We start from the raw sequence: 22,902 nt of genomic DNA, 5'->3' as shown, positions 1-22,902 counted from the left end.
GAAGGATATTTGACCTGCCCCACGGGCCATTTACTATTAAACGACACGTATATGAATGGGTGTAACCGTGATCTCTCGATACATAAAGGAGGCCTGGCATTTTGTTTTCCTTCCGCCAGGATGAAACTGATATTGTATCGAACACCTGTTTTGCGATTTAGTTAACTGAAAGTGCCGCAGGGGAGTTGACTAACGTAACCTACACTCTATTGTACTATTTTCTATACATATTGACTGTTGTAGCTCTATTAAAGTGTAGTTATAACACCTGAATCCTATAACGAATGATTGCTCTTCTGATCAATGTTTGACAGGTCAGTTTTGACCCTTTTGGCTTGTATTTCCACCATTTTCTATATTCGAATTGAATACTTTACTTTCCAAACCTCAATTGCCAAGAGAATGTATTTTTTAGATCACATGACCGGTCACTAAGTTCTCAATCTTCTTCTATACTACTCATGTGACTATTTTCCTAATTAGAAATTCTTACAATCACATGACCATTAGAATAACGTTTTTTTTATCGAATTTAGTGTTTTTTTGTGTCTAATACATAGTGGAAAATATAATGTATTGCTTTATCGTTTCAGTGACATTTGATTAGCAGGATGCATGCTTAATTCGTATTTTCTAAGCCTAAGATTGGCATTTTTAGATCACGTGATTATTTTGGCACGTTTTTGCTTACATATCAAATGGAGGAAATGGTTAAATGGTCCAATATATGACCACAGGACCTTAAATTAAGTGAAATAAATACTTATATATAAATACATGTTTTACGCATAGAATGAGATGTATACGGTCACGTGACACTTTTGGAAAAATTTGATTCACTTAATTTCGAATTTTAGCTATTCTTGTTACTTCCAGCTAAACCGTTTGTCTTAATAAAATATATTTCGCGTTCTATGCCCATTTTTGACTTGAAACTGAGATTTTTTATACTTTCTTAGCAATTTTGACTAGTACAGTAAACATCAAAGTAAAATGGGATGACTTAACCATTGAAAGGTAATTGTAATGTTCTTTGATACATTCAATACACAGAAAATATTACTTTTTAATTAATTGATTAACGAAAAAAAATCAAATTTCCATTTTTTATAGCTTAGTGAAAAGGAAATATACTGGACACGTGATTAAGAGGGTTAATTACGCTAAAACGTATGTATGGGTTGTCAAACTTGAAATGTCAAAATACACCAAGAATGAGAGCAAATCGAAAATTTGCATTTTTTTAAATTTTCATATTTGTTCCCAAAAAAATTGTCAGTTTTAACTTTCTAGTCTTATTTAAAAAATTTTCAAGTTTTATTGCTTTCCTTTATACGACTGTCTATTGTTTATTCTTCTCTTCTTTACTGACAAAGAAGTTTCTAGTGATCAAAGAAAATTTACTCAAACAGAGAACAGGCAAAATTGAATACAGAAATGAGTGAGGAATAGTGTTATGGTCACGTGACCCTTTAACTCTAACGCTCACATGTGCAATTTTGCATAAATCGCAACATTTTCTTTACCAAACTACCCACATTGATCAGAGATTTAGGCAAACGTGAACATTTTTACAGCTCCAATAAATTTTAAACCCAACGAGTACTTAATTCCGTATCACCGAAAGTTAAATAAGGTTTTAACAAGTAGTACCTACCCAATTCCTAAAATTGCCTTTATTGGGTTTTGCGGTTTGTTTACGACTCCATATTGCTTATAGGGTAATTATGACAGTGAGCCTGAAAACTTAAGAGGCTTTGGCTTCTAGGTGATTACAATTTAGGACATTATTTAACCAGAAATTGTTGCATTTAAAACATTCGTCAGCTCCTAAAATATTAGGGTAAAAAGATGACGGTAGGGCGCACAGCATTTCTCCCACCCTTAGTACTGAAACAGGGTGGTTTTCCCGTCCTTCCCTTAGTAGCGTGTTTGTTACCGAGTCGTCCGGTACTGTCAGTGTACACTGAGTTAGTCGATGTTTTTGTTAAGCGTGAGTTATTTGACGTAAACATGTGTGTAATGGATAGGACAATCTGTAACGTAAGTTTCTAAATTTTTACTTAACTAATTCAAAATCAGTTAATTGTTATTAAAAGTCCGGTGTTTTGTTTTTGAAAAAAAACCCTCCATAAAATCGCAATTTTAACCGTTCCTAGACGAAAAGTGTTACGACCAAGTGGCCCCAACTAAATAACACCTCGAGTAAATTAAATAGAAAGCGCGCACTTATATAAAGCGAAAAAGATTGCTAGCGCGCCGTTCACCTAGCGCAAATCGCACGCTAGATTTCTCCAAAGCCTTCGGGTTTTTTTTTTGTTGTTTCGGCCCGATTTTAAAATATTACTACTCTCACCAGCGACGAACGCCACTGGAACCGCGGGTACGCCTATGCGCTCGAAAACCGCAAGGTTGTCCAGCCGTTTTTGATGCAAGGGTACCATCGCTAAAAAGCGTATTTAGCTGCTACGAGGCGCGCCATTGGTTGAACGAATGTGATGACGGTACCAAGTACTATCTGGTCATACTGACGTATCATGCAGAGTTGCCAGATTTTGTTTTGTATCACTAGAAATTTATTTTCAATCACAAAAATCTCTCAATATCAAAAAGTGACGTAAACCGTAAACGTAAAGGCAAGCATCAAATTCTTGACGTAAGCTTATAACGTACGACATAATAATCTAGTTTTTCCAAGATCCAAACAAAGCTTGTCTTCATAAACTTTACAACACAAATATTCTAAAAGCCACTTGGTTAACTGTTTGCTAAAACTTTATCAAAGTAAAAGACATTTATGCTTGTTTCCCCGACACTTCCAAGTCGATTTTAAGTACAAACTAAAATGTACACGTTTGAATGTGACAGATCAGGTGCAAAATAACACAGTCTAAACTTATCTGAGCTGTCTTTGAACCAACTTAGCCAATGTTAAGGAAACGGACATTAGGCATCAACCGTTTACTTAATATTCTCTTCATATATTTACCTATTTGGTTGTAAATCATGTTTTTAGCTGTAAATTTGACTTTGTTGACAGTTGGTCAAACAATTTACGTAATCACTTCAGTGGACAAATTATAGCATGATAAAAATATCATTTTTCTGAACCAACTGAGCCCCAAAAAGTTGTTTGTTAAAATGGAATAACCAAACAGAAAATACACTCAACATCATTTGACTAATAATTCGGGTATTTGTAAATTTCGGGTACTAGTAAATTGAAGCCAAAAACCAGGACCGTACTAAAAAATTTGTAAAAAAAATCGTGATATTTCTTAAAGTGGAATTAACCAGGCAGAAAACACGCTCAACTGACATGAAACACAATTTAACTAATAATTTAGGGTATTTGGGCAGTTACGGACCTGAAACTAGTGAATCGAACCTCAAAACCAGGGCCGCACTGAAAAATTTGTAGAAAAAAATCCTTGTTTTTGTTAAAATGAAATAACCAAAGAGAAAATGACAGAAATTACACTTAACTGACATGAAAAACATTCGGACAGTTACGGACCTGACACTTTCACTGAAGCTAGTAAATTGAACCTAAAAACCAGAACCGTACTGGAACATAATCAAACAGAAAATAGCACACAAGACTTGTAAATTTGACTGCTTCAATCAAAGCAACCAAATAACAAAGTTCGGTTATTCCTCTTTTTACCAGACGATAATCTGACAGTTATCACGTGGCTGGGTTAGTCGTACGCTACAGAGTGTCATGTGATACTTGTCAAATTGGGGGAACAACCGAACACAACTAATTGTTTAGCTACTTTTTTAAAAGTTATTGCACTTCTCTTTGGTTTTCAAAACCTCGTCAGCTGTTAACCACCTGGACATTGAATTAGCTGACGTGGTTTGATTACTACTTCAAAATGACTCATTTGTTTAGTTAGTTTTTACTCAGAAGGTCAGCGAGGTAATTTACTTAATTCCGGCCCCGATTTTTGAACTAACTTGTCTGTAAATCACGTCAGTTTTTTTTTTCAAAATTGCAGATTATTATTTAAAGGTAAAATGTACTTTTGAGACTTTTGGCACAGTTGACTAATGCCCTTCTGAGAATTTTTTTTTAATAACATGACGTGGTTTTGTTTGGTATTACAAAAAATCAGTCAAATAAAAAACACCATGGTTCTATTCTAAAATATGTAGTGTAATTTAAGTAAAATCTTTGTCTGTGTCTTAGTTGATTGTTTTAGTCGCAAAATGCATTATATCAATGATTGTCTTACGTAAACAACAAATTAACGGTTTTCTTGCAGTGTCCAATGCATATCTGCACCGAATGTTAGGTTAGGTTCACGTAATTTTTTATTCTTAGACAAAACTGACTAATTTCACCCTAATTTTCTTCTTGTTTTTATCAATTCTCCTGGTCTTGGGTGCACGCTCACAGAAAAGGTAATTGAACCACAATTACCACAAAAATGGTACCAAACATAAAACGATATAGCAAATTTGACAGCTGGTGAAGTCAAACAGAGCTTTGGTTATTAAACAGTCACGTGACCCATTTTAAGCAATCAAACACTTAACGCGCCTGAACAATCAAAATGACAAGATCCTTCTTTTTCCATTTCTTTTCATTCGTGTTTATAAAAGAAATGCAGATAAAAGACAGTTTTTCTGTCAAAAGTCATTCATCCCTTAATTAGCAGCGTTGCCAATAAAACTATTCAAAGCATAATTGCAAAAAGCTTATCAAGCACTCTTTGTACGTTTTCCTGGTTTCATTCGTCGTTAACCAGCCTTAATAAAGCTGGAATACAGCTTATTAAGGCGGTTTCGATGCTATCCGTCTAAAGCCAAGGCAGAAATTCCACCATTGGTCGCTTTCTATTCGAGATACTAAAAACTTCGTTATTTCCTATGGTTCTGTGCTGTGCTGCTAAGGCTGACGCTTAAGTCAGTTGGCAGTCCTGCTTGGTTGAGCGGCCGACGTTGCCACATTTAATCACTCTTATTTATTTTTTTATTGCGGTTAACAAGTTGAATTATATTTTTAATACAGCCTGGGTTTGGGATGTTTTAAACTTGCTAATTAATTGTGTTTACGCTAAGTTCGGGCAAATATAATTTCCAGAACCTTTGGCCGCGCTAGTATGGCGTAGGAAATAAATAAATTAACGTTCGGATAGATGTGGCAACGGCGCAAGCCGGGCCGGTTTTACTTCGTCGAAGGCCGATCGCTCGCCTGCTTGTGTCATGAGAAACTACGTCTCCTCAAGGTTATTTTCGACCATAGGACGTTTACAACACGGACGAGAAGCGGTGTTGCCGCTTTTATCGCTCGCCTGAAATGCCACAACCGCTATATCATCGTTAAAAACATCCCGTTTCGAAACCGGAGTTCATTTTCTGTACCGTTCAATGTTATTGCAATTAACTCAAATAAAACGTGTTAAAAAAATAGTTTTTCAAAAGCACATAGAGGGCGCTAAATTTTTTTATACAGTTCACAATTTTGTACCTCAACGATTAGACAATCAGTGGGTTTTTTGATAATTAATCAAACGGGGCTCCGTTAAGCTGAAACTTGAATTGTGCCCACGACATGGCAACAGCGCAGTATAGACTTTGGCTACGTTGTTGTTCGGCGTCGACTTATTTGTGCAATTAGAGACTGTACTGTAATAATTTACTCTTGACTGCATGTCACATAGATGATTTTACCAATTTTACCACTTAACCATGTATTGCAAGAATTTTTAGTTTGAAGCACTTTAGACAGTGTTGAGACAATTTGTCAAACCCTTGAACACTAATTTAAAATGGAAGGGGAACTCATTTTTGTAATTTTCGTATGGAGTGTTAATGAATACATTCTGATAAAGATTACTGTTAAATTGTGGTCTTTGACAGTGTTTAGTAATTTTCTGTCAATCAATTGATGCATTCTAACAACACAACAAATTCAACGATTCCAGGAAAGAAACTGAAGTTGCTTATCATTATTATCAACGTAAACCTTTTGCATTATGATATCTAATCATAACAAATGATCGATCATCCCTCTATTATCTGTCATGAACTTGCATTGTGGTTCTTCACTTATTCTGAACTATTTTTATTCGGTTACATCAACTGAATTATCTTAACAGTTATTTGAAAATTTGGTCACATGTTTCGTGATCACAAATTTCAGGTTATTGAATTGGAAATTTAATGAGGATTCCAAAAATGTGCTTAAAACTGTCATTTTCCCACTCCAAGTGGGTTTTACAGGCGATTTTCTTCCTAACTGTCTTTCCAAACTCTGTTTCTGGCAGTTCAACTTTGACACCGCTCTTCCTCCCGACTGTACCAAGTTTTGTAGTGTTTTTACAGGTTATTGGATAGGAAATTTAATGAGGATTCCAAAAATGTGCTTAAAACTGTCATTTTCCCACTCCAAGTGAGTTTTACAAGCAAATTTCTTACTAACTGTCTTTTCAAACTGTGTTTCTGGCAGTTCAAACTTTGTCACCGCTCTTCTTCCCGACTGTACCAAGTTTTGTAGTGTTTTTACAGGTTATTGAATTGGAAATTTAATGAGGATTCCAAAAATGTGCTTAAAACTGTCATTTTCCCACTCCAAGTGGGTTTTACAGGCGATTTTCTTCCTAACTGTCTTTTCAAACTGTGTTTCTGGCAGTTCAAACTTTGTCACCGCTCTTCTTCCCGACTGTACCAAGTTTTGTAGTGTTTTTACAGGTTATTGAATTGGAAATTTAATGAGGATTCCAAAAATGTGCTTAAAACTGTCATTTTCCCACTCCAAGTGAGTTTTACAACCAAATTTCTTACTAACTGTCTTTTCAAACTGTGTTTCTGGCAGTTCAAACTTTGACACCGCTCTTCCTCCCGACTGTACCAAGTTTTGTAGTGTTTTTACAGGTTATTGGATAGGAAATTTAATGAGGATTCTAAAAATGTGCTTAAAACTGTCATTTTCCCACTCCAAGTGGGTTTGACAAACGTCAAAAGTGTGTATCAAAAGTTGCCAAAATTAGGGTTTAGAAATGTGTTCTTGTAGTATACATAGATCACGCACGTGACATAAATCACGTGATATTTGTCACTAACGTCAAAATTTCTCTAGAATAGACACATTGGAACTTCCCATTATAAAACTAAAACTATTTCTTTTAAATTCACATCAGTATAATGTACTGCTTTGTCAATTATATCTTCCTAAGTATTATCCGAGAATGTAAAGGGACTATAATAGAGTTGTTTGAGTTTCATTAAGCCTAGTCTTTTGTGTTCCTTCTTTACTTCTGTCTCACAAATCGCTTTTTGTCTGAATGAATGGGTTTCAACTCATTCACCAAAGTGAACCGCATTTTTTGGTTTTTATCAACTAGATTCAAGATTATAGATATGTCTATGCATTAGCAAATTGAATCGATTATTTCAGAACTTACCTTCTTTCTGCAATAAATCTCTAAACTCAGCGGAGTTTTCAAACATATTGTACTTAAAGTAGATGAGTAGTTTATCAAACTATGGCACTTACCTGTAAAAAATAAGAAAACTCAAGTTAGATGTCAGTTAGTTTAAATTTTGATATCTAATGAATAATTAAAACATAATAATAATCAAATTGTCTGCCTTTACATATTCCTGACCTATCCCAACTAATCCACTCAAAAAAGTTTAAATTTGGAACATTTCCAATAAGCACTTGTTGCCATATCACTTATCACACAATACACACTGTGTGTGTACTCATGATTACTGAAACACGTTTAAATGCAAGTCAAAACACTAAACTAGCACGAATAATCCATAGGTCTGAATCTAAAAATCTATTTTTTTTGCAGAGTTGTGCCATGATGGGTTTGCAGGCGACCACCTCAGCGGTTGTGTCAGGAAAGCGCAAGTTTGAATCATTGGAAGTAGAAGCAACCCCCAGCGCGAAATCCTGCAAATGGGACTCTGGCTCACCAGCGAGCAGCGACGATTGCATAGCTCGATTGAGGGCGGTGGCAGTGCCTGCTGCTGATGCCTGGCGAGCACCCACTCCCTCATTGGCCGCCTCATTGCTCAGCGAAGACGAGTTCGACGATGATGAGTTTGAGGATGAATTGAGCGACGACGAAAAGTGCGCAGGAATGGTACCTCCGTTCGATCCCCCCCGATTTGCCACCCCAGTACCCCAACAACCTTACGCCAATCGGTAATTTTTTTTTCGATCATTGTAAAGGGAATTGTTTACTTATTGTGTGGTTTTCATCAGGTACCAAACCTCAACAACGGACTATTGGCAGTACTACCAACCACCGCAACAGCAAACGATACGTTGTGAAGAAAACGGCAAGTCCTACCTAGAGCTGGGGGCGTCTCCCCAAGTGAAAACCCGTGTAAGGTGCTGCGATGGCAGGACAAGGTGGTGTCACGTGCCCTGCTACCGACAAAGAAGGCTGGCTGTGTTAAATCTTTCCATGTGTAAACTGGCTCGGTACAGGCAGTGTTCCGATCCGTCATTGAGAAGATCTGTGCTCATCTGCAACACCTTGAGGAGGCTAGAGAGGGAAATGGAAGCGGACCCTCCAGAACCGAGTTACCCCATGTTACCCGAAATGACACCTCCTACAAGACCTTGCCTAGTGACCGAACCTAATGGATACGAGCAGAGCTTGCGTGACATGACGTGTTCGTCTGGTAGGGCTACCCCCTTCCCTAGTACAGCACCGGATACGGATTCCGGCTTGGGAGATGAAGATAGTGAGATTGGCAGACCGATCAATTGGGGATCAGTGTTGAGTTTAACGTCCCAAACCGACTTAGAGTCGTTGAACAACAACGAACTGTACGCGGAGTTGGGTTTGAGTAGTAGTAATAGTGAACAGGAACAGTGGAAGGAACCCTCAACGTCTCGGACTGATTCGATAAATGAATGGGACGGGTTCGTTCAGGTTTTAGTGGGAGGCACGTAGCAATAAGTGCGGTGCTGAAATTTTTTTACTCCTCAGGTTGTGATCTGTAATGTTAAGGGATGAGTCTAAGTTAGCGAGAGGTACTTACTTTTACCAACGCAATTCTGATCTCGATCGCTCAATTAAGAAGAAAATTCATTCAACAAAAGAATTTTTTTCACTATACAGCAACTACTATTATTTGTCGCAGCGTAGAAATTTCTAATCTATTCACGTTATTTTTGGATCTACCCTATATAAAAAAATAATAACCAAACTTTTTTGTTAAATGTTCAATCAATATTCATGCAAGAAACTCACGAGTTATAAGAATTTTAGTGTATCCTCCTGGAGGATGTGCATTTGTCTAGTTTGGAAACAGTATTACAGTAGAAAAATAGAATTTTAAAAGCTTGGATATGGATGGAGATTAGATGAAGCTTTCTTAAAAAGTTACATTTTGGCTACTAATTGGAAAATTGTCATGTGATTTTAAAGAATTGTCATTGTCAAAAACATGCCTAGATCCAAAAATATCATGAACAGACTTTATTTAATAAACCGTGAACAAAATGGTGCTTTATTTTTAATAACCACTAACAGAATTGTGACTTCCTATACCAACTTCATTAGTTTGTAAAATCTCTACGCTGCCCAGCTCAATAAAATATAGTTGATATTAAAAAGCCACCAAACCGGCATTTACTGTAAATAGTAGTTTTTTTTGTACATACTTTTACATAATATTGTACATATATAAAGAGAAATATAAATTTAGGGTCTAAGCTTATATGTTTGTACATAACTAAATAAACTGTTTTGAGGTTATAATGTGAAATTTATAAATAATTGGCAGTATAACATAATTATAGTAATAATGTTTTGAATCGAGGCCCGGCGATTTGATCGAAACTCTTCCGTGCATTCTCCCAAAAAATTTTAACTTTTGAAATTTTACAATTCGAGTCACCAAACACATACATTTCGCTGGGCGGACTTACTCTAGTCAACTTTGCCTGGATCTGCCAAGAAGTCGCGAGCCAGTATTAAGGTTTGATATAAAAAAATGATTTAAACACAAAAAAAAAAACGACTTTTTTCAACCGTCCGATGTGACTTCTTGAATGAAAAAGGTAATAGATTAACGTCTTTTAAGTGTACGACGCCATATTTCTGTAAGCAAATACTCTGTTTTTGTTCTACAGCCCAATTTTTGGTGAAACTTTTTTATCTGTATGCATGGTAAATAAACCTTAAGATCTTGTTAAGTTACCTAAAAAAACTGCACGAAAATAACAGGGATTTTTTTATTATTTGATGACTAACGAGGTCTTAAGTGATGGTCAATTTGAACCTTAAATATTTAAGCTGGAACAGAAAACAATATGAGGGCACAAATCTATCAATGTTAAGGCTATAATACCGTGTTAACATTCAGTTTCATATTATGTCATTACCAAAAAAAAATAAATAAAATATTATGGCAATCATATTATACATAAATAATATACAGTTTTAAGAATTATTGAGAAAATAGCTGTGTCTTTTATTCTAAAAAAAAATGTTATTGAGAATGAGTGCAGATTTCTACATATTTTGATACACTTGAGGCTGCAATAAAAAAGAATTTCCTTTTAGGTTTTTCGCGAATTTCGGGTAAACTCGATTAGGTAAAAGAACACTTTTTGATCGTCCCACATCGACGTTTCGTCAATAATTACATTTACGTACAACACTCGGATGTGTGCAAATGAACATGTGATATCATGTAATATGTTAGGTGTTAAAAAATTAAATCGGTATATTATACATATTACCTCATTTATTGTTTTATATTTTTATGTTTTAATATATTAAATTAAATTGCAAACTTGTGTCTTATTGCGTTATCAGCACAAAAAAAACCAAAATTGTCTATATTTTGTTAATTAACCGCCATTTGTACCGTCGAACTTAAAGCCCAGCTTAAGTTAAGCATGGTCCAGACTGTGACTTTTTTCAACTGATTCTACACAGTCTAAACCATACTTCTCTTAAGCTTGGGTTAAAGTACGACGGTGCAAATAGAAGTAAGTCCTGAATTATGCCTTCTAGCAGTTCAAACTTTGTTATCGCTTTTCTCACTGACTGTATGACATTTTGTAGAACCTTTTCAGATTATTGGATAGGAAATTTAATGAGAATTACAAAAATGTGCTTAAAACTGCTATTTTCACACTCCAAGTTAGTTTGACAAGCAATTTTGTCCTTATCTGTCAAACTGCTCTGAAAAGATGCAAAAATCAGGGTTTAAAACAGTTTTCTTGCTATATTGGATACAAAACATGTTTCTAAGATTTATGACAGTTAATTTGACAGTGGTCACGTGACTTCCTAACTAAAAAAGTCAATCAGGACATCAACAATCAGTTTTAATCCTACACCTAGGATCTCAATGATAAGGAGAGAGAACCATTGGTAATCAATGCTTTCAACAAAGATGGGAAAAACTAAGCCGTTTCGGCAGACTGACAAATGTCAATAATGTCACTTACAAAGTGGTTTCCATCTTTGTCGAGAGCCCTAATATCCAATAGTTTTCACTCCTTATCATTTCTTATGGATAGTTTAGAAATTTCCTTACCAGTACGGGACTTTTCTTGGAAATAACCCAAATTTTGCTTTACGCCATCATCAGGTACAGGTTGCAATCCAAAATTATTCAAAACAACATCAAAAAGACGTAACAATCACTACCTTCACCAAATTGGCAAAAAACTGCGACTAAATGATGAGTTTACTTGATGAACTTTTTCAATCAATATTGGAGAGCAATAAGCAAACTTTTAATCGTTTTTACTATTTTAGGTTTACGCGAAATACATCACAAAATCTGAAAAGTTTAATTTAAACAATTGAAATGTCACTGTCGACCACGGTTATCAAGTGACGCGTTGCGTTCAAAAAAATTTAATTTTCCTTCTAAACAATTTTCTAGTACTATCCTACTTAATTTCTAGTTATTATGCAGTAAAAATTGTTCTGATGCTGTGGAAACTTTAGCAACAACATTGTAATATTTAAAAATTAATAAAAAATTAAAACATATGATCGCAACACGTCACTTGACAACTAGTTGTGTTATAAATGGCTTAAAATACGCTTAACTATTGTAATATTATTGTGAATAACCATATCCTGACGAATAATCAATATTTCACCCTTTAACTGAATAACAAAAAACAACCTGGGGGAAGCGGGGAGTTGATGGTACGCACCGAACTGGTTCATACGGATGGTACCAAGACAAAGGGCTAATCGTGTTATTAGTTTCCTTAAGCTTAAGACACTATAACCACCTTAATTTAAAATATTTTTCAATTAAATTAATTCGCTACAGTACTACAGTACTATTAATCTAGGTCTAAAAGTTTTCCGCAACATACTGACAAAGAAATAACTTATTTAAAACTATGTTGCAGAAATAATGCTTTAACTTAACGGACTATTCTATCTACACATACCTTTTAAACTCATTGCAACGTTTTAGCGCCAAATTTTTACGAAAATTTACACTTACACAGACTTGTAATAACGCGTCAAAACCGGACAAAAAAAAGTGACTTTCTAGAGGTTATGCCCAAACAAATTCTTCTTAACTGCTATCATTTGAGCCAGGCAGTTAGGTAAGAGCATGTTCTATCTCTCTCTAACCTATCTCTCTTTTTTAAACACGCTGTCAATTGTCAGTATTTCACATAACCTCATTGTTGTAGCATGTTATTTGTTTACAATGATTTTTTGAAAAAAACTGGAAGTTTTGTGATTTAAAAACAAAATGGGAAAAAAACTAAAATACAAGGACGTGGTTAAAAAGACAGGGGGTCCGAAACAATTCAACAAGAACAAGGCCAATAAAAAATCATTTAAACACAAGGAGAAGCGAAAAACTTATAGTATTTACAAAGACAACTCTAAGAAAAGAAAGCAGACCTACAGTGATAGTGCTAGTGAGGAAAAAAAGTTTAAACCTGAAGAAAAACCAATACGTAAACCTAAATCTGATAGTGAGGCTGAAGAAGATGAGCCTAGTGTGGATTACATGCAGCTTTTAAGAGAGTCATTTGGAGAGAAGTTGTTAAAAGTGAAAGAAACCCCAATTAGTAGTGAGAGCAGTAGTGAAAGTGAAGAAGAAGTTGAAAGTGAAGCAGATAATGAACAACCAACTCAGGATGAAGCCACAAACAATACTAGTGAACCTGAAGAGGATGAATCAGATGTTGAAGTGGAAAATGTTGATAATTCAGATGATCCTTTCATGAAACACGTCTCTTATGAGTTGCATCCAAGTTTACTTGAAAGTATGCAAATGTCCACATACAACACAGTGATAAAAAAAAATTGGCCCAAACTAGGTGAGCTTGTAATACAAATTCCAAAATGTGAAGCAAATGAAACTAAAAAATCCACTCTACTTGATACAACTGTTTATGCAGTTCCAAGTCCTACACCCAAAAGGTTTGCTGCAACTTCCTCAATTGAAGAATTGCATATTAAGTCCCAAATTGCCTCCAATCTACTTCAAGCCAATAAAACTGTCTTAACAAATAATCAGAGTTTCTTAACACCACTACAACAAGAAATGTTTGCAATAATCAACAACTATCAAGACCTCTACTTTCCTGAACGCACATTTGAAAATGCTGATGAAATAAGGTTCCTGTACTGTTTGCATGCAGTTAATCATGTTTTGAAAACCCGAACTAAAGTGTTGCATCACAATTCAAAGCTAACAAAAAAAGATGATGTTCCTGAAGAGTTTAGGGACCAAGGTTTGGTCAGGCCTAAAGTACTTATTGTGGTCCCCTTCAAGGATTCTGCATTCAAAGTGGTAAACACAATAATCAGCATTATGTTCAGTGAAGACAAAGGGCAGGTAATAAAGAAAAATCGTTTTATAGAAGACTACACTGGAAATGAGTTGCATTTCCCAAAGAAAAACCCTAAACCTGAAGACTATGAAAAGACATTTACTGGTAACACTAGTGATGACTTTAAGCTTGGAATTAGTGTGACTAAAAAAAGTTTAAAACTCTATTCAGACTTTTACAGTTCTGATATTATAGTAGCATCTCCTTTAGGACTGAGGACTATAATAGGGGCACAGGGAGAGCCAGACAGAGACTTTGACTTTCTAACTTCAATTGAACTACTCATTATGGATCAGGCAGACTTGTTTTTCATGCAAAACTGGTTTCATGTCATTCACTTATTCGATCACATGCATTTGAAACCTAAAGAACTGCACGGCACTGACGTGTCCAGGGTGCGTCAGTGGTGTTTGAATTTATGGGCCAAATTTTACAGACAAACCCTAATCTTCAGTTCAGTCATGTTACCCCACTTGGAATCAATTTTTAGTAAAAAATGTTGCAATTATGCCGGGAAAGTTAAAGTGGTTAATCCAATTGCACAGGGCTCAATCTGTCAGGTTTATGTACCAATGCAACATGTGTTTAGGAAGTTCAGTGCTGCCACCCCACTAGAAATGATGGATAGACGATTTGATTTTTTTGTACAAAAAGTGTTACCAGCTCAAAAGGACAGTTCAATGAAGCAAACATTGATTTTTGTTCCCAGTTACTATGATTATGTTAGGATCAGAAATCACTTTAAAAAGGAGGATATAAGTTTTGTACAGATTTGTGAGTATTCAAAGGTAAGTTTTTTACCCTAAAAAAAGTTGATTTCCTATAAAATTTATTTTTCTACAGGATGCTAAAGTGGCCAGAGCTAGAGACATGTTCTATCACGGGGACACGCATTTCCTTCTCTACACCGAACGTTACCATTTCTATCACCGAATTCGAGTTAAAGGAATCCGTCATTTGGTGTTTTACCAGTTGCCTACTTACCCTAACTTTTACCCTGAACTGTGCAATCTAATGCAGGTTGGTTGGTCAATAACATAAATCATCTGTTTCTATGCAACACTTTTATTAATATAGGAATACAACATGAACAAAAAGGTTGGCAGTATGGATAATATGTCAATTACGATAATCTACACCAAGTTTGATTTTCTACAACTGGCACCGGTTGTGGGAACGGACAGGGCGTTGAGAATGACCGAGTCGGAGAAAGATGTTCACATGCTGTTAACTGAGGGCGTTTAATGCGCCTATGTATGTATTTTTTTGAATTTAATATATAATTTATATTTTTTATTAGTTGAGTATCTGGTTATGTTAAGTATTAGAGATGGAAAATTATCAGAAATTTATTTTTAAAGATACTGCCAAGTGAATGGGTTCCTTGGCTAAACCATCCTGTAAGTAGTCTTTATAGCTCCTTGTTAGGTAAATTGTTTAGTTTTGACGTTAAGGAAGACTTTTATACTTTTCGTACGTCACGTGACAGTTGCCATAACCGGCAAAACTAGTTCAACAGCGCTCCGAAACTATAAAACTACAAATAGTTGCTTATTTGAGAAACTATACTGGATGTTGTGTTTAAAGCTCCATGGATCCAAAATTTGACAGTTGAGACGTTAAGAAGCTTTTTAATACTTTGATTTGTGTGACGTGACAGCTGTCATAACTGTCAAAACTCACTCACCAGTAACCTGAAAGTTAAAAATGCCAAATAGATGTGTTTCTTTGAGCAATTGCAATGTAAGTTGAGTTTATAGTTTCATGTAGCCAAACTTGACAGTTCTGACGTTAAGGAACACTTTTATACGTTTCTATGTCACGTGACAGTTGTCAAAACCCGTTTACCAGTGACCCGAAACTCTAAAATTAGAAATAGTTGTTAATTTGAGCAATTGTTGGAAGTTGTTTTATATAAAGCTCGATATTGAGCCAAATTTGCTAGTTTGGACGTTAAACAACACTTTAATACTTTGTTTGCGTCACGTGACAGCTGTCATAACGGTCAAAACACATTCACCGGTAAGGAAGACAATTTTAGAAAATAAGCAAGTTATTCAAAGAATGTCAAAAGTGTAGGTTTAAAATACTCGCTTGACTTTGACGCCCCCTATCGGCAAAACCTTACCACCAACCAACCAACTTTTATATATCAATGGAAAGCTTGTTTTATTAGCTATCAATTGACGTACAAAAGTCCTAGACAAGTATAGGAAAAAAAAAGCAAATTATTCAAAGCTAAAGCAAAGAGGGTTAAAATGGTTGAGCTGAGTAGCTCACTTGAATTGACATCTTTTAGCGGCCAAACTTTAAAACCAACATCCAGTGCGTATGTTAGCGCTTAATGAGTTTTGACAGCTATCAGGTGACGTAAGAAACATTGCAGTGTCACTTCTAAAATGTCAAATTTGGGGCTTTATTGATGTGTACATAAGGTGTTTTGTAGTTGATTGTTTTATCTCACTGCTGAATGAGTTTTAATAGTTATAACAAGTGTCACCTGTTGGTAAATTACTCTGTAAAGTGTCATAACTGTCAAATTTCACAGGGTTACAAATAACCAGTTGGCAGTGTGATTCATCAAAGAGACACTACTATTTAATGAGTTTTGGCAGCTGTCAGGTGACTGTAAGCCTGTCATTAAACAGGTCAGTTTGTCCAAGTGGCCCACATGGAAAAACGTTCCAATCACACCATTGAAAAGTTGCCAGTTGCCAAAATGACTAAATCAACAGTTTTGGCTTTGGCAACATTGATTTGAATGTAATTTTCTAGCTTTTCCACGTCTGAAACTGACACTTTTTCGGTTTGTGAAGGTTTTCCCGTAAATTCTTCAGGGAGAAAATTATCTTGAGTCATCTCTAGAGATGATTGACTATAGATTTCCTCCTAAAAAAACTGAAACAACACACGTGTGTTTAATCTCAAACTACACACATTTTATTCAAACCAAAAACTTTCCAGAACATCAAACAGTCCAATAATAAGAAAAATATACATCCATATTTGTTATTTAGACAATTCCAAGGATTTCTTCTTCAAATTTGTATATAAACTAGGTTTGGGGGATTACTCAAAGAACGATTCTACACTTTTAGAAGCGTGTTTCTAGCTTTCGGTAGCAAGAGTGTGTAACATTGCCGAATAAACAATAATTTAATTTAGAATACGGAAAAAGCGCATGTACTTGTGACGCGGACGACACATAAAAAGAGATAATCGGCCAGAACATGTGTAAGAGCGACGGTGGGGCGTCGCGACGCGTTTTTATCCAAAACCTCGTGCGTTTTTTTGCTGTTTTCAAAACTTATTCAGGAAAATGATTATTTTGTTCGACACGCGAAGGGTTTCGTTGTTTTATATTAGTATTGTGTGATTTTAGGTAAGTAGGACTTAAATTACTATTTTTAATGTTTATAGTTATATTAGAGGAATTTTCAGTTATGTCCACTAACCACCAGGAAGAATTAGGCGACGTAGCCGAGTCGTCTATTAGCGATGAGCTTTTTCAACCTAAGAAAACGCCTAAAGCAGTCAGGGTGCTAACAGTACTCGCTTATGTACTGAGTGTTTCAATGGCCGCTATACTGCTATCTTTGTACTATCTTTTCATGTGGAAGGCGCAGCCACATATTGGTGCTCATCAGGATAACTTTCCAGGTTTTTACCAGCAAGTTGGCGGAGATGGGTTGGTTATAGCTGATTAATTACTAGCTAACTAAATTTTCATTGCTACTTTCCTGTATTTAGGTTAAATGGGACTACTACTGAAGCACTGGAAATTGCTCTTTTTACTGAAGAAAACGTATTACTAGGGTGAGAGTATTTTACTTTGTTTTTTTGCTCTACTGCTGCCTGGTTTACACGCATAACAGTCACCTCTACATCATTATATCAATATAACGAGCTGTCATCTCAAAAATAACCGTGTCTTTGAAAACAATAAAAATTGTCAGCCATCTCTTGTTATGAGAGCATCATCAGTAACGATTTTCCGTTTAGCAATTTAAGAGATAAGCTATTAACCTAATTACCGTTCGATGGGACCGAATTGTTTGCAGAATCGATAGTAAAGCGACTTTTTCATATTTATTAAGCCCTTACATCGTAATCGGCTTCTGTGTGTACTCCTTATTGCGTAACCGTTTTTTTTAATTTATTAGATTTTCACGGTTATCCCCTAAGGGAAAACATATAAGTTGATTAACGTTAATTGGAAAAGTGATAGGTCGGTCAGAGATGTGTTTGATTCAATTAAAAGTGACCTTAAAGGTCTAAATTGATTGACCTTTATTGATAATCGTTTGTTTTATCAAAAAAGGAAGTTTTTTTCGCCTTACTCTGTTAATCTCCTTTAGATATGAAACTTGCAGATGTTTATTAAAATGAAAGAGTGGATGGTTCCACAAAGACGTTGTGCAAAGAGAAAAGTGTCATAGTTTTGATATAGGTCTGAAATTAACGTCAGAAAAAATTAAAATCCATAAAACTAGAATCAAAAAATTAACTTTTTTAAAAACATTTCAAAAACCGAAAAAAAAGTCATTAGGTATATTCGATAACGTCATTTTCTTCAGGTCATGTTTAGGCAACTTTAACCTCCCATTTAACCAAATCTGTATCTCAAAAATGGTACCAGTAGGCGTCATTCTGACAACGAATTTGTGTTTCTGAGGTCCAAATTAGTCTATAACAGGAATTTCATTATGATAGTACTAATATGGTGCTTTATACAAGGTACCCTAATTTAAAGCTGGAAAAATCAGTAAATTGACGGACCAAATACCCTTTGGGTTGATGATCGAAAATTGGCGTAAGGTGCCTAAAGGCCATTACGGTCCTTACAAGAGAGCCGCACGCTGAAAAGTACCTAAAAATGACAAAAATCAAAGTAATCTCAAAAATAGTATCAGTTAGCGTCATTCTGACATTGGATTTGAGTTTCTGAGGTCCAAATTAGTCTATAACAGGAATTTAAATGCGATGATACCAATTACAAGGTACCCTAAAGCTGCAAAAATCAGTAAATTTGACACAATTTGGGTGCACTTTACCATTAAATCCCTAATAACTCGTTTATTTGAAACATTTAGAAAAAACAGGTCATAGGACCGTAGATAGCCAATAAATGGGACTATCACGTGACATTGAGCACGCGCGGCTAAGTTGCCCCGTTTGGCCGCTAGGGTGCGTCAATGCTACTGGTTTCATTTAGTACTTTTACGTAAATATCTCGAAAACTGTTCAACTGACAAACTTACATACAGGGTGGTCCAGTTTTAAGTGTCAATAATTCACCATTTGATAGCCAATCAAAAAATAAGTTGACTTGCATTATGTCATTTTTCTGAAAAACGTTTCCTAAGGAAGATACAGTCCTCCAAATTTCAATTTAAAAAATCGTTTTATAGTTTAAAACTGAACATCCAAGACTTGTGAAAGTCCAAATTTGTACTGAATAGTCTAAAAACTTTTTTACTATTAGGAATGGTCTTATGATTCGCTTTCTCAGACTGCCATCCTGGTTGAGTGTCTGAAACTGGCATTCAAGAACTAAAAAAAGTCCGGAAATCAAGACAAAGATTGTATTGTGCATAAAACTCATTTTTTACTACTAAAAATAATATAAAAGTTGACTTTTAATGCTAGACTAGGACTAAAGAGAGTCCAAAAGTATATTTTCAAGACTTTAATTGGTGTACAACTCAATTTTCTTCAACTTTCAAAGAGTCAAGAAGTAAATTAAATTTTCTATACTATAGAAAGACTAAAAGACTATTTTATTTCTAAAAATTAGTTCTCAAGACTATTATTGTAGCATTTGGTACCAAAATTTTTTACTTTTATTACTGAAGAAACTTGACTTTTCAGTCTTAAAAATCACTAAAAACAGTCTGAATTTCTTAGAGATGCTACAATTTATTGCACCTATGAGTGTAGAAGTCAATTTAATAGTGAAGAAGCTTGAAATAACATTTTCAAGACTATGGTCAGTGGACAAACTGGCTTTTAGGCCTGATAAGTCAAAAACTTTGTAAAGATAGTCTTGAAACTCGATTTGAGGCACTGAAAACAGCCTTAAAACACTAAAAACAGTCTAGTTTATTAAGAAATACCCGAATTTTTAGCACTGAGGTGTCTAGAAGTCGATTTAATAGTGACAAAGTTTGAAATGCTATTTTAAGTCTATGAAGAATGTAAAAATTGTTTTTTAAGTTTGCTATGTCAATAACTTGGTGAAGATAGTCTTGAAACGCGATTTTCCAAGCTGAAAGCAGTTTTGAAGCACTAAAAATAGTCCAGAATTCGAAGAAAATTAAAAGCAAAGTAAAAAGCACGAAAAGTTCGATTTCAAGGCAATTTTCATGAATCTAATGTTAATGTCCTGCATCTAAGACTATTTTCAAGACTAAAATATTGAAATTTGTCTTAAAATTATGAAAACTTACTCCAAATGCAAATTTTAAGCTTCTGATGTCACTTTTCATTAGTTCAGTCACATTTTGGGGTTCAAGTCAATTTTTAAGGTTTAAATGTAGGAATTTGTTGTAACAAATTCTTGAAAAAGTAGTTTTTATGTCTACAAGTCAATTTTCAGTATTAAAGTCTCTCGATTTGCATGAAAACTGGTTTTAAGCTTCTGAAATTTTTATCTTTTCTAATTCAATTTTCAAAACTAAAGTCTTTTAGTTTGTCTGGAAACTATGAAAACTGGCTACAATAGTATATTCTATATTAAGAGCGGAAAGTATATATTTGCCGCTTGCACATGAAATTTGCAGCTTGAGGCGAAGCCGAACTCTGCAATCATGTAAAAGCGGCAAAAGTACTTTTGGCTCGAAATATAGACGATATTTTTTCGACGACTGCTGTGGGGTGGATTAGAAGGACAACTCACATCATTTTCGTCGCTCGAACTCATTGTCACCGATAAATCATTTTGACGGAATGTGGTTATTTCAAACAGGTATGTCAAGCGTTGTTATGGAAACGCCGAAAAAAGTTGGTGACTAGATTGTTAGTAGAAAGCGAAAACGCTCTAGAGCAGAAAATCTCTCTTTCTGCTCGCGCGCGGCAAATAACCCCTTTCTGCTTCTAAATGGAAGCGTACATGAGGTACTTTCAAAGTAAGTCGTCGAAAATAATATTTTTTAAACTTCTTAAGTGAATTTTCCGTTTCCAAGATAATTTTTAAGTTGGGTTGGGTTAGTTTTGGTTCTTTGACCGTAATAACGTGTAATAAAGTGCTTGTTCCAAATTTGATCAATATTGCTCCAACGGTCTGACAGTTATGATAAAAAAACGATTTTTTAAACAGAAATTTGAAGGACTGTATTTTCCTTAGGAAGCACTTTTCAGGAAAATGACATAATGAATGTCAACTTATTTTTTAATTGGCTATGGATTGGTGAATTATTGACATTTAAAACTGGACCACCCTGTATAAGTATACAATTTTCTTATAAAATGCATCGTTTAGTGAAAAAATAAATACTGAAATTCTCTGATTTTTCTTGGGGCAGTAGCAGAAATTCAAAATTTGAAAAATTGTTTTGGTTTTTTTTTAAATTTTGAAAATGCGCTTATGTTATTGATCACAGAAAAGTAATAACATATGCCAACCGTTTTCTCCTAACTTCAACCGTTTGCCTTCTACAGCCTTCCAAATTGAGGAAATTTCAATGTTTAATGGTAAATATCTTGAAAACGACAAATGTTCATAGAATCCAAATATGTCTACAAATAAAATAAAGTTTTGTACTTAAAAAGGGTGGTCAAAACTCAATCATCAACAGAAAAAATTGCATTTAATATAATTTCGACGAACACCCTGTAAATAGTATATTATGAAGCAAGCGCTGTGACTAAACGAACAAAACAGGGCCGTTTGGCATTATAAAATATCGATTTTCCGGCATCCAGTCGTCTCTAAGACGGGGGCCACTGAACCGGCCCCGCAAATCAAAACAATCTCGTTCCAATTTCCAGACAATTAACCAACTAACACAGTTTTTCCCGCCGGAACGATGATCGATCCGTACCACTTTGTCCGGCAGTCCTTTTAGTGCACTCGACCAGGATGTCGTACAAAACAAACGGTATCAAACTGACCAAATGCGACTCTCAGCAATGGAAAACGGCCTCACTTTTGGACGCGCCTTCGGTCAAATTGGCCGGCGAAGAGGCCAAAGATCGTCTCTACGAGCCTAAACACAAGAAAAAACTCGTTCGCGTGTTAACTGTGGTCGCTTATGTGTTTTTCGTGTCCTTGGCCGCTATCATGTTGTCCTTGTATTATGTGTTTTTGTGGAACGGTGAGCAGAGAGTGGCTGCCAAGTTGCAGGTCAGGCAGCAGCAGCAGCTAGTTGCTGGTAGTAGTAAATGTGAAAATATTCTAGCAGGTTGTTTGTAATATACCAAAAGTACTAAAAAATATACGTTAAACCATTATAATTTCAGAAATACAGAGGCATATCAGAGTGATGGAAAGCCATCAACAGAGATTTATGCCGACTATGATAACGTCTACCATTCCTCCAGTACAGAAGACAACCGAAACACCGGAAAGCACCACGTGGCTGGATGAAGACTTTAGCAATTTCGAGGAGCTGCGAAGGGGCAGTAACATGTTCAAAAAACTACTTAACGATTATCCTTATAATGACGTGTCAGATTAACTTCCTAAACTAGTTGTGTTCGGTTATTCCTTGCTAGACTTAAAAATTTGACTCCAATGTGTACGATTAGCGCAGTCACGTGATAATCATCTGATTGGTGAAAAGTGGAATAACCAAACTTAGAATCTTAGTAGAACATGAATACTGCAGAAATCCCGTAATCTTTGTATAAGTACTAAAGTTACTAGATCATCCAGCATGTCGCTAGATTTTGGTGCTGAATCAAATGATATTAGAGTGTTTGATTTGAACTTTTAATCGAATTTATATGTATATAATGCTTATAATTGTATAAACTGTCACATTATACATACATGATACATATATCATTTATTTATATACCCTGTTTAAAATGCATATGGGTCAGCCAGTAAAATATCTTTTTTGAGAAAGATTCTGGATTCT

The 22,902-nt window shown here is 35.3% G+C and overlaps 4 protein-coding genes and 1 long non-coding RNA gene across 8 annotated transcripts in view; 3 read left to right on the top strand and 2 right to left on the bottom strand.

Annotated features, from left to right (window-relative positions):
- tara (SERTA domain-containing protein 2 taranis) overlaps window positions 1–10,779 on the top strand; it is a 42,614-nt gene extending 31,835 nt beyond the window's left edge. For both annotated transcript variants that reach the window (XM_081979729.1, XM_081979728.1), the window contains 2 exons: window positions 7,815–8,170; window positions 8,231–10,779. In XM_081979729.1, the coding sequence (XP_081835855.1) occupies window positions 7,815–8,170; window positions 8,231–8,930 (1,056 nt within the window). In that variant the 3' untranslated portion in view covers window positions 8,931–10,779. The remainder of the gene's footprint in view (window positions 1–7,814; window positions 8,171–8,230) is intronic.
- Window positions 1–12,640, bottom strand: part of Sdhaf3 (Succinate dehydrogenase assembly factor 3) — a 173,504-nt gene extending 160,864 nt beyond the window's left edge. The window contains exon 1 of the mRNA XM_081979736.1: window positions 12,413–12,640. Coding sequence (XP_081835862.1) covers window positions 12,413–12,425 — 13 coding nt within the window. The 5' untranslated portion in view covers window positions 12,426–12,640. The remainder of the gene's footprint in view (window positions 1–12,412) is intronic.
- Window positions 7,220–12,405, bottom strand: LOC145729110 (uncharacterized). Its single transcript, XR_014178274.1, has 3 exons — window positions 11,533–12,405; window positions 7,416–7,507; window positions 7,220–7,351 (listed from the first exon to the last, which is right to left on the bottom strand). It is a non-coding gene; the product is annotated as an uncharacterized LOC145729110 (long non-coding RNA).
- A 4-nt stretch (window positions 12,641–12,644) lies between the features above and the next one.
- On the top strand, window positions 12,645–15,113 carry LOC145729100 (U3 small nucleolar RNA-associated protein 25 homolog). The gene is made up of 3 exons (XM_081979724.1): window positions 12,645–14,607; window positions 14,663–14,839; window positions 14,897–15,113. The coding sequence occupies exons 1-3, from the start codon at window positions 12,727–12,729 to the stop codon at window positions 15,062–15,064; spliced, it is 2,226 nt and encodes a 741-aa protein (XP_081835850.1). The 5' UTR covers window positions 12,645–12,726; the 3' UTR covers window positions 15,065–15,113.
- Window positions 15,114–16,501: 1,388 nt separating this feature from the next.
- Window positions 16,502–22,821, top strand: inaF-D (trp-interacting inaF-D). Of its 3 annotated transcripts, none has more exons than XM_081979735.1 (4): window positions 16,502–17,201; window positions 17,249–17,507; window positions 17,570–17,635; window positions 22,280–22,821. In XM_081979735.1, exons 2-4 carry the CDS (start codon window positions 17,263–17,265, stop codon window positions 22,404–22,406), a joined length of 438 nt encoding a protein of 145 aa, XP_081835861.1. In that variant the 5' UTR covers window positions 16,502–17,201; window positions 17,249–17,262; the 3' UTR covers window positions 22,407–22,821. The 3 variants fall into 3 exon arrangements, with proteins under 3 accessions (XP_081835861.1, XP_081835860.1, XP_081835859.1); XM_081979734.1 differs by having other exon boundaries at window positions 16,517–17,201; window positions 17,261–17,507; XM_081979733.1 differs by lacking the exons at window positions 16,502–17,201; window positions 17,249–17,507; window positions 17,570–17,635 and adding an exon at window positions 21,715–22,221.
- Window positions 22,822–22,902: the final 81 nt, after the last annotated feature.

The sequence above is a fragment of the Ips typographus genome, linkage group LG5 (assembly GCF_016097725.1).
Source record: "Ips typographus isolate SLU linkage group LG5, UJ_Ityp_2.0, whole genome shotgun sequence".
NCBI lineage: Eukaryota > Metazoa > Arthropoda > Insecta > Coleoptera > Curculionidae > Ips > Ips typographus.
Note: the sequence above shows the minus strand (reverse complement) of the source record. Positions and strands in the feature narration are given on the sequence as shown.